The following is a 10,331-nucleotide window of genomic DNA, read 5'->3' as shown; positions in this document are numbered from 1 at the left end:
CATGGGGAGTGCAAATGGTGGACGTTTGATTGGTTGCTGCCACGGCTGTCAGCGGCTATTGTGCATGTTGAACACAGCGAAACCTTGAGACTTTGTGATCTGAAAAATAAATATGAGGTATGTACTTTTGTAGCCCAAGAAAATCTTTAAGAAAAAGAAAAGAAAAAAATGTTTTGTTTTTAAAAAAACCCCAATGTTAATCACCACCCCAAACACCCACAAACCAGTGCCCTTTTGTTATGAGCCAGTGTCTCCTAACTGATGGCAGAAATAGGCGGCAGCATTGCCATTAAGAACAGCCACATTTATAATGGCATCTTAAGAATGATATTAAGGACATAGGAGGCTGCCCTATACTGAGTCTGATCACGGGAACTTTTGCTTTATTGGCCGAGGGAGTCAGCTTACAGCTTCCGGGTCAAGTGGCCAGCATGACTAAGCCGCTTCTGGTGAACCAGAGCATATGCAATTTCAACCCATTGGTTGTTTCTTCTGTATCTTTTCAAATTCTGCAATTTGGGGAAGGATCATAGCTTAGGGGTGGGGTGTTTGAGCTCCCGTTGCTCGGTCCCTGCTCCTGCCAACCTAGCAGCTTGAAAGCACGCCAGCGCAAGTAGATAAATAGGTACTGCTCTGGCGGGAAGGTAAACGGCGTTTCTGTGCGCTGCTCTGGTTCACCAGAAGCGGCTTAGTCATGCTGGCCACTTGACCCGGAAGCTGTAAGCTGGCTCCCTCGGCCAATAAAGCAAAAGTTCCCGTGATCAGACTCAGTATAGGGCAGCCTCCTATGTCCTTAATATCATTCTTAAGATGCCATTATAAATGTGGCTGTTCTTAATGGCAATGCTGCCGCCTATTTCTGCCATCAGTTAGGAGACACTGGCTCATAACAAAAGGGCACTGGTAGCCTTTTGCATTTCCCCCAGACAGGTCTCTCCAATTTCTGGTTGGTTCTCCATTTCCTATGAGCGGGTGTAAGATTTGGCAGCTGAGGGAGCACGTACTAAAGGATATAGCTGCCACATTCTGCATTAGTTGCAGTTCCAGGTCACCTTCAAAGGTAGCCCAAGCAGTCCAAAAGGTAGCCCAAAAGTAGTCCAAGCAGGAGATAACCAGAGCATGCACCACTCTAGTGAGACAGTCTGCGAGCAGATAGGGTCTCAGCCTGTGTACCAGATGGAGCTGGTAAACAGCTGCCCTGGACACAGAATTGACTTAGCGTAGTACGTGCTCCCTCAATTGCCAAGTCTTACACCCGTGCTGTGGGTTAAACCACAGAGCCTAGGACTTGCTGATCAGAAGGTCAGCGGTTTGAATCCCCGCGACGGGGTGAGCTCCCGTTGCTTGGTCCCTGCTCCTGCCAACCTAGCACTTCGAAAGCACGCCAGCACAAGTAGATAAATAGGTACTGCTCTGGCGGGAAGGTAAACGGCGTTTCTGTGCGCTGCTCTGGTTCACCAGAAGCGACTTAGTCATGCTGGCCACATGACCCGGAAGCTGTACGCTGGCTCCCTCGGCCAATAAAGCAAGATGAGCGCCGCAACCCCAGAGTCAGTCACGACTGGACCTAATAGTCAGGGGTCCCTTTACCTTTACTAATATTTTGTTGGGGGCGACCCAGAGTGGCTGGGGAAGCCCAGCCAGATGGGCAGGGTATAAATAAATAAATAAATAAATAAATAAATAAATAATAATAATAATAATAATAATTATTATTATTATTATTTAGGCAGCAACAAGTAGTTAAGGCAGTGCTGGATCCTTGATATGTTTCCTTCCTTCCCCTATTGTGGGAAAAGCCTGCAAAGGTTTAAAATCCCACGTCCAGGAATAGATTTCCACCCTCCCTCCACAAACACACAGCTCTAGAGACTTTGGGATTCTATTTATTTTAAATGCCCCCTGGCACTCCCATAGCCTATGATCCGCCTTTCAGATTTCTAAATGGGCACGCCATGGTAGATTAAAGAGGGGGGATTAATTCATTATTCGCCGCTCCTTCGCTCCCTCTGGACTTTCCCTCGCTCTTTCATTTGAGATCTTTTTAAAGGGTGGGTTGCCTGGGGATCTGTCCAAAGCTTTTTAGTACTGAAAATTCCTGTCTGGAAAAGAGAATGGCAAGGATTCTGGGGTGCTGTCCAGCACCTTTGCAAGAGAGAGAGAGAGGGGGGGGGGATTCTTGTGTGTTTGTGTGCTTGTGTGTTTTCAGTTGCCTCTGAAAATAAGAAACCGTGTGCTTCCAAGAGACACTTTGGCAAGTGTGTGTGAAGTCTGAGAGTACACAAGTGGGAACAAACACTGGATGGAAAGCATAATGCTAGTGGTCAACAAAAGAGGTTTCAAGACGCTCTCAAGGCAAATCTAAAAAAATGTAGAATAAACACTGACAATTGGGAAACACTGGTCTGCGAACACTCCGGTTAGAGAACAGCCTTTACCAAAGGTGTCATGGGCTTTGAAGACACTCGAACTCAGGACGCAAGGGAGAAGCGTGCTAAGAGGAAGGCACACTTGGGAAATGCACACTGTGATCAACTCCCACCCGGAAACCAATGCCCCCACTGTGGAAGGACGTGTGGATCCAGAATTGGCCTCCACTGTCATTTACGGACTCACTGTTAAACCTGTGTTTATGGAAGACAATCTTACTCGGCTACAAGTGATCGCCAAAGAGAGAAAAAGAAAAGATTCTGAATGTAGTCTGCAGGTTCAATCCCCAGCACGCCCCTCCAATAATAATAATGGTAATAATAATAGTAACAGCAATAATTTTATTATTTATAGCCCACCGATCTGACAGGGTTGCCTGATCTGGGCAGCTTCCAACATATATAAAAACATAATCAAACATGGGAAACCCTGAGTCTCATTGAGCTCAGGTCTCTCATGCGGGTTTCCCGTTGAAGCATCTGCGGAGGCCATTGAGAATGAATGGGACGAGGAGGGCCAGGGGCCTGATCCATCAGGAGCCTCTTTCTAGGCTCCTAACGCTGAAGAGTTTTCTTGGCAGGGATACTGGAGTGGCTTGCCTGTTCCTTCTCCAAGCTCAACATCAAAAAAACGAAGATCATAGCCACTGGTCCCATCACCTCCTGGCAACAGAAGGGGAAGAAATGGAGGCAGTGAGAGATTTTACTTTCTTGGTCTCCATGATCACTGCAGATGGTGACAGCAGCCACGAAATTAAAAGGCGCCTGCTTCTTGGGAGAAAAGCAATGACAAACCTAGACAGCATCTTAAAAAGCAGAGACATCACCTTGCCAACAAAGGTCCGTATAGTAAAAGCTATGGTTTTCCCAGTAGTGATGTATGGAAGTGAGAGCTGGACCATAAAGAAGGCTCATTGCGGAATTGATGCTTTTGAATTCTGGTGCTGGAGGAGACTCTTGAGAGTCCCATGGACTGCAAGAAGATCCAACCTCTCCATTCTGAAGGAAATCAGCCCTGAGTGCTCACTGGAAGGGCAGATCCCGAAGCTGAGGCTCCAAGACTTTGGCCACCTCATGAGAAGAGAAGACTCCCTGGAAAAGACCCTGATGTTGGGAAATATGGAGGGCACAAGGAGACAGAGGACGAGGTGGCTGGACAGTGTTCTCGAAGCTACCAGCATGAGTTTGACCAAGCTGCGGGAGGCAGTGGAAGACAGGAGTGTCTGGCGTGCTCTGGTCCAGGGCGTCACGAAGAGTCGGACACGACTAAACGACAACAACAACGCTGAAGAACCCAAGGGCCAGCCTGGCTCCGGACCATCCCGAGCCGGCCATTGCCTGGCGCAGCGCTTTGGAGACGTGGAGCTCTTTTTACGCATCTTGCCAATCGCCTTTCTTCCTTGGGAAGAACGCACGCCTCCCACCCTTGGGGAAAGCCTCCCTCTACTGTCCAGGCCTGGAAGGGTTAAAGGCTGCTTCCTCCCTCCTCCTCCTCCTCCCCCACCTCCCCCTCCCTCCCCGGCGTGCAGTGCGTGCTGACGGAGGCAGGTGATCCGACCGCATCGCCTCCCTCCAGCATCGTTCTCCGCCGGGCGCGCGACTGGGTGCGGTCCGCTCTCCTCTCTGCCGCAGCCGCAACCAGCGCGGCCGTCCTTGCGCCGCTGCCGTCGGATGGCGATGGCCGGAGCCCCGAGGCGCGCGGCTCTTTCTGAAGCCTGACTCGGTGTCTGCAAGCAGTGGAGCCGGAGAGAGAGAGAGAGAGAAAGACAGGCAGACAGACAGACAGAGCGAAAGAAAAGAGGTGGGGCTGCAAGGCCAGATCTCTCCCCCCGCCATCCATCACCCCTCCGTCCCCTCTCTCAGCCATGAGGCTCAGAAGGATCCCCCTTTCTCCTCCTCGGGTGGGCGATGCCCTTTGAAAGCAAGCGGGTCTCCAGTCTCCCTTTTGGGGCTTGCCGGCGCCCTCTGCTTTGGATATTGGCAAATCGGATATAGGACAATTTCCTCCCCATCCCTGATCATCATTCTCTTGGGGGCTCCGGACACTTCAACCCCCTGCCAAAGGGAGAGGCTCCGAATTTGTTTGACCCTCTTTTCTGAATGACTCTAGATTTTTATTATTATTATTAATTGCTGGGTGTTTGTTTGTCTTACTTAAGTGGGGTTCCACCTCTGATCAAGCTTGGGTGCTTTCGCCAACCGCACTTTGATTTTTTTTCCCTGCAAAATCACGCCTGTAACGTAAGGGGGAGAGAGAGAGAGTTGGGTCGCCACTGAGCTGGTGGCTCCCATTGTCTGTGTGTGTGTGTATCTATCTATATCTGGGGAGGGGGAGGGAGGTGAGCAGGTGCTCCCCAAACGTGGAGGGAGGGGTGGAACTGGACCAGGCTGCCAAGATGGCCTGGCCTTGCATCAGCCGGGCCTGCTGCATCGCCCGCTTCTGGAACCAGCTGGACAAAGCCGACATCGCCGTGCCTTTGGTCTTCACCAAATACTCGGAAGCCACTGAGATCCCGGGGACCCATGTCGTGGTGCAGCAACAGCAGCAGCAGCAGCACCACCTGCCACGCCCATCCTCGGCCATCGAAACCCAGCCCTCTGCCCTTGGCGGGGGTGACCTGGATGCGGTTGCCAGGGCGACCTCTGCAGCTGTGGACCACGCGGCCCCGGGAGGCCATCACAAGCCTGGGCAGCAGCCGAAAGACCCGTCGGCCGACTCGGTGATGCGCCAGGACTACAGGGCTTGGAAGGTGCAGAGACCTGAACCCAGCTGCAAGCCGAAGAGCGAGTACCAGCCGTCGGACACGCCCTTCGAGAAGGAGAGCCAGTACCAGAAGGATTTCCGTGCCTGGCCCATCCCCAAGAGAGGCGACCACCCCTGGATCCCCAAACCTATGCCCATTCCTGCAGTGGATCTAGACAAAGGCTCCAAGGAGAGGCCGGGGAGCCTGGAGAGGAGGAGGAAGACCCACGTGGCTCCAGAGAAGGAGGAGAGAGGGAAGGAAGAGGAGGCCAACCCCACCAGGCCTGAAGAAGGGCGGGTCAAGAAGACCAAGAAGAAGGTTCTTGTATCTGAGGGCGACCCGATAGAGCAGCAACAGCAGGTGGCGGCCGGGTACTCCACGTCGCTCGACACCAGCAAAGGACGGGCGGCCGTGGATGCCCTCAACCGGCAGATCAAGGAAGAAGTCACAGCCCGGGTGAGCACCTCCTCCTACAGGTAAGAAGCTCCAGCAGGTTGACCCATACATGGTAGGACTTCCTGCTTGGTCCAGTCGCGCGGTTGGAGGTGGGCCTGACTGCCAAGCGGAGGGAGGGGGCTGGCCGAATTCGTGGGAGATGGTTGGATCTTTGTCACCGGGAATAATAATAATAATAATAATAATTTATTTGTACCCCGCCCATCTGGCTGGGTTTCCCCAGCCACCCTGGGCGGCTTCCGACAAGGATAAAAATTACAGTGGTACCTCAGGTTACATACACTTCAGGTTACAGACTCCGCTAACCCAGAAATAGTGCCTCAGCTTAAGAACTTTGCTTCAGGACGAGAACAGAAATTGTGCTCCGGCGGTGCGGCAACATCAGGAGGCCCCATTAGCTAAAGTGGTGCTTCAGGTTAAGAACAGCTTCAGGTTAAGAACGGACCTCCGGAACGAATTAAGTACTTAACCTGAGGTAGAGTCATAGAATCATAGAGTTGGAAGAGACCACAAGGGCCATCGAGACCAACCCCCTGCCAAGCAGGAAACACCACTGTACATCAAAATGTCACACATTAAAAACTTCCCTGAACAGGGCTGCCTTCAGATGCCTTCTAAATGTCAGGTAGTTGTTTATTTCTTTGACATCTGACAGGAGGGCGTTCCATAGGGTTGGTGCCACCACTGAGAAGGCCCTCTGCCTGGTTCCTTGTAGCTTTGCTTCTCGCAGGGAGGGAACCGCCAGAAGGCCCTCGGAGCTGGACCTCAGCATCTGGGCAGAACGATGGGGGTGAAGATGCTCCTTCAGGTATACTGGGCACAAACCGCAAGGCGGTTCTCCTCCATAAGCCATGTTGACATAAGGAACATCAGAAGCTGCCTTATATACCACTGCTCCATCTAGCTCCCTATTGCCTACACTGACCGGCATCAGACAAGGGAGAATCTCCCAACCCTACCTGGAGGCCCAAGAATTGAAGCTGGGTCCTTCTGCAAGCAAACCAGATGTTCTGCACCCCAGCTGCTGCCATTGCCAAAGGAGGTCGTTGGTAGGACCTGTGCTGTGCATGCAGAATCTCCCAGGATCCATCCCTGACATTTCCCATTGAGAAGATGCTTGACTACAGGGCTAGGAATGCTCTCCTGGGTATCTGAAGAGCCTCTGCCATTCAGAGTAGACAATATGGAGGCATGTGGGTCAGTGGTTGGCATATACATGCTTGTATGAATGGTTCTCTCCTTTTACAGCTTGCATTCAGATTAGTGAAAACTCTATTGGATTGTTTCCCAGATAAATAACTGCAGGGGCACATTATATATATATATTTCTCCCTGGGAGTCAAAATGTTTTTGGCCAATTTTGCGTGCTGTGGGAGATAAACTTCTTTCCTTTTTTCTTCCTCTAACATCAAATGCAACAGATTTCATGGCTTTAGAAATAACAAGTGTCGACTCTAGTTCTGCCTCCAGAGCTGACGATGAAATTCTGTAAGAGGCTCTGAAATTTTGCCTTCCTTCAATTCTCACACGGACGGTACAAAATTTCACACCCGGGACTGAATTTTTGCACCCAGAACCAAGACTTTGACATTTGCTAAGAGAATTCACTTGGGTGTTCCTAATTCTGCCATCTATAAATCTCTCTCCCCCCCCCCAAATTATATGAGGGTACATATATGAACTTGCAGAATTTTATATTTCAAGTTTATCCTGTGCCTTTTAAAACTTATTATTGCTGTCATCCGTTCAGTTCCTTTCACAGGATTCATATATATTTTAAATCATCATAACCTCCAAGTGGTTTACATGAAATAGAAAACAAACTTTAAAATGACTGATAAGCTCAGATGTTAAAAACAAAATGAAACCAGCAGATTTTTAAAAAATAAAAATAGAAACTAAAATTACACGTGAAAATACATGTTGAATTGACATGTCTGAGTAGGCATGCTTCAACAAAAAAACCCCCCAGTATTAGCAGATCCTGAAAGACACACTGGCCTAATATCACTGGGGAGGGAGTTTCCAAAGGACAGGCCGTAATACAGAAGGCTTGATTCCTTGCAAGGCCAGAAAGAAGATTACGTAGCCTTTGTGAAACAACATGTGGTTGGAGAGAGAAGCACTGAGGCTCAGAAGGCTTTAGGATTATATCTTTAGCCAAGGGTAGCTCTCTGAATCTTGTTGTATTACAGTTCCCATCACTCCTGACCATTGGCCAAGGCTGATGGGAGTTGTAGTCCAGCCTCTTCTGGAGGCTGCCCCTGTCTTAAGACACTTGACTAAGACGGCAGCCCCACCATATGCTTACCTGGGAGCAACTTGCCTTGAACTGAAGGACGGTTCCTGGGGAGGAGACCTGCATACAGTTGCAAATCAGCAATCAACAGCTGGCTGTTTTCGGTTATGACCATAGCTGTCAACCTTCCCGTTTTTTGCGGGAAATTCCCTTATTCCAGCGCTGCTTCCTGCTGCTATCCTGGATTGTTAGATATCCCGTAGACTGTCCCCGGGACAGGTGAGGCTGCCGATCCCTTATTTTCAAATCTGAAAGTTGACAGCTATGGTTGTGACCCACCCGTGTCTTAATCTTTGAATGCTAGTAGAATAGTAAGGCTCGGGCGTGGCACCCTCACTTCCTGGGGGCTGAGCAGGGAATGAATGGGTTGCAAACAGCAGATCAAGGAAACTTATTTCTTGTGTACGATGCTTTTATACAGACAACTTCCTATTTACAGAGGAGTTATATTCCAACGCAGCGTGCATTTAAATGAAATTATGTGTGTGTCCATCTATATCGATATCTAATTTTTCTATCGATTTATACGTTGTTGTTGTTGTTTTATTAAAGGATCGTTTTTTATTAAAGGATCCTTTATTAAAGGATTTATTAAAGGGTACATGCAACATCTCTGTTTTTAATAATAATAATAATAATAATAATAATAATAATAATAATAATAATAATTTGTTATTTATACCCCGCCCATCTGGCTAGGTTTCCCCAGCAGCTCTGGGCGGCTTCCAGCAAAATATTAAAATACAATAATTCATCAAATATTAAAAGCTTCCCTAAACAGGGCTGCCTTCAGATGTCTTCTAAAAGTCAGACAGTTGTTTGCAGTGGACACTCGGGTTGCGAACGTGATCCGTGCGGGATTTACGTTCGCAACTCGCAGCATTCACAACCCGCAGCGATACATCTGCGCACGCGCGGGTTGCGATTCAGCCCTTCTGCGCATGTGCGACCACCGAAACCTGGAAGTAACCCGTTCCAGTACTTTCGGTTTTTGGTGGTCCATAACCCAAAAAAACACAACCTGAAACGGCTATAACCCGAGGTATGACTGTATTTCATTGACATCTGATGGGAGGGCATTCCACAGGGTGGGTGCCACCACCGAGAAGGCCCTCTGTCTGGTTCCCTGTATGCACAGAGTCCTTTCTCCAGTTACATTCACTGTGTGTCACTGCTTTCATGGACATTGTGAGGTTGGGGGGCAGTGTTAGATACTCGGGGGTGGGGGGGACTCGGTGCAAAATGGCTCCTTAAACTAAGGTTAAAAGGTAAAGGTAAAGGGACCCCTGACGATTAGTTCCAATCGTGGCTGACTGGGGTTTTGGCGCTCATCTCACTTTATTGGTCGAGGGAGCCGACGTACAGTCATGTGGCCAGCATGACTAAGCCGCTTCTGGCAAACCAGAGCAGTGCATGGAAATGCCGTTTACCTTCCCGCCGGAGCGGTACCTATTTATCTACTTGCACTTTGATGTGCTTTTGAACGGCTAGGTTGGTAGGAGCAGGGACCCAGCAATGGGAGCTCACCCCATCGCGGGGATTCGAACCGCCGACCTTCTGATCGGCAAGACCTAGGCTGTGTGGTTTAACCCACAGCGCCACCTGCGTCCAGTCTGGTTGCATTTTGGAGGCAAGATGGCTCTAAAGCCTTATTTTTCAAACGATGAACTGACTGTGATCAGGCCCTGATTTAGGTTTGATGAGGCCCTAAGCTACTCAAGGTAATGGGGCCCTTTATATGTCCAGCTGTCCTTGGTCAACAAGAAATTGTTGCAGTTTTTGTTGTTGAATATATGTTATATGACAATTTATGGACCTAATAGGTATCTCAAGCCATTTGCACATGTTGCTGTGCAACCCGTCCATGCAGAATATAGGCACCCTGTATATAGAAAGGAGCAAAGCAGTGATATTTTAGGGAGCAGGCGAGCAGGTGGGGCCCATGAGTTACATCGTAGGAGCCTACACAACACAAAATACTGTTGCTGTATGTAGGTTTTATTTTGTTTGTTTTTTATCTTATATTTTGGAAATGTACATCCAGGTTTTTTTCCTTTAAATTTTTTTGGGGGCCCCAAGAGAGTGGGGCCCTGAGCTGTAGCTTGTTTAGCTTATATGCAAATTCGGCACTGACTGTGTTTGATTCTCAGATGAACATGCCCCCAAAATTTGTTCGTAATACCAAAAAAAGGGGTTGTAATCCAAAACTAGTTTGCAAACCGGGACATGCACTTCCGGGTTTGACGTGTTTGTAATCCAAAACGTATGCAAACCAGACTGTTTGTAAACCAAGGTACCACTGTACTGCAAGAAATATATAGAGGCAGATAGTTGTGAAATTATCGTGAGGGTTCATAAGTTAACTTTATATTTGGACAACTTTTCTGCTGTACCTTATTGGAA

At 48.9% G+C, this 10,331-nt stretch overlaps 1 protein-coding gene across 1 annotated transcript in view; it reads left to right on the top strand.

Annotated features, from left to right (window-relative positions):
• The first annotated feature begins 3,956 nt into the window (after window positions 1-3,956).
• Window positions 3,957-10,331, top strand: part of MAP6 (microtubule associated protein 6) — a 59,989-nt gene continuing 53,614 nt past the window's right edge. Inside the window, exon 1 of the mRNA XM_082219426.1 lies at window positions 3,957-5,649. Coding sequence (XP_082075552.1) covers window positions 4,826-5,649 — 824 coding nt within the window. The 5' untranslated portion in view covers window positions 3,957-4,825. The remainder of the gene's footprint in view (window positions 5,650-10,331) is intronic.

This window comes from Podarcis vaucheri, assembly GCF_965113315.1.
Source record: "Podarcis vaucheri genome assembly, chromosome: 4".
Taxonomy (NCBI): domain Eukaryota; kingdom Metazoa; phylum Chordata; class Lepidosauria; order Squamata; family Lacertidae; genus Podarcis; species Podarcis vaucheri.
Note: the sequence above shows the minus strand (reverse complement) of the source record. Positions and strands in the feature narration are given on the sequence as shown.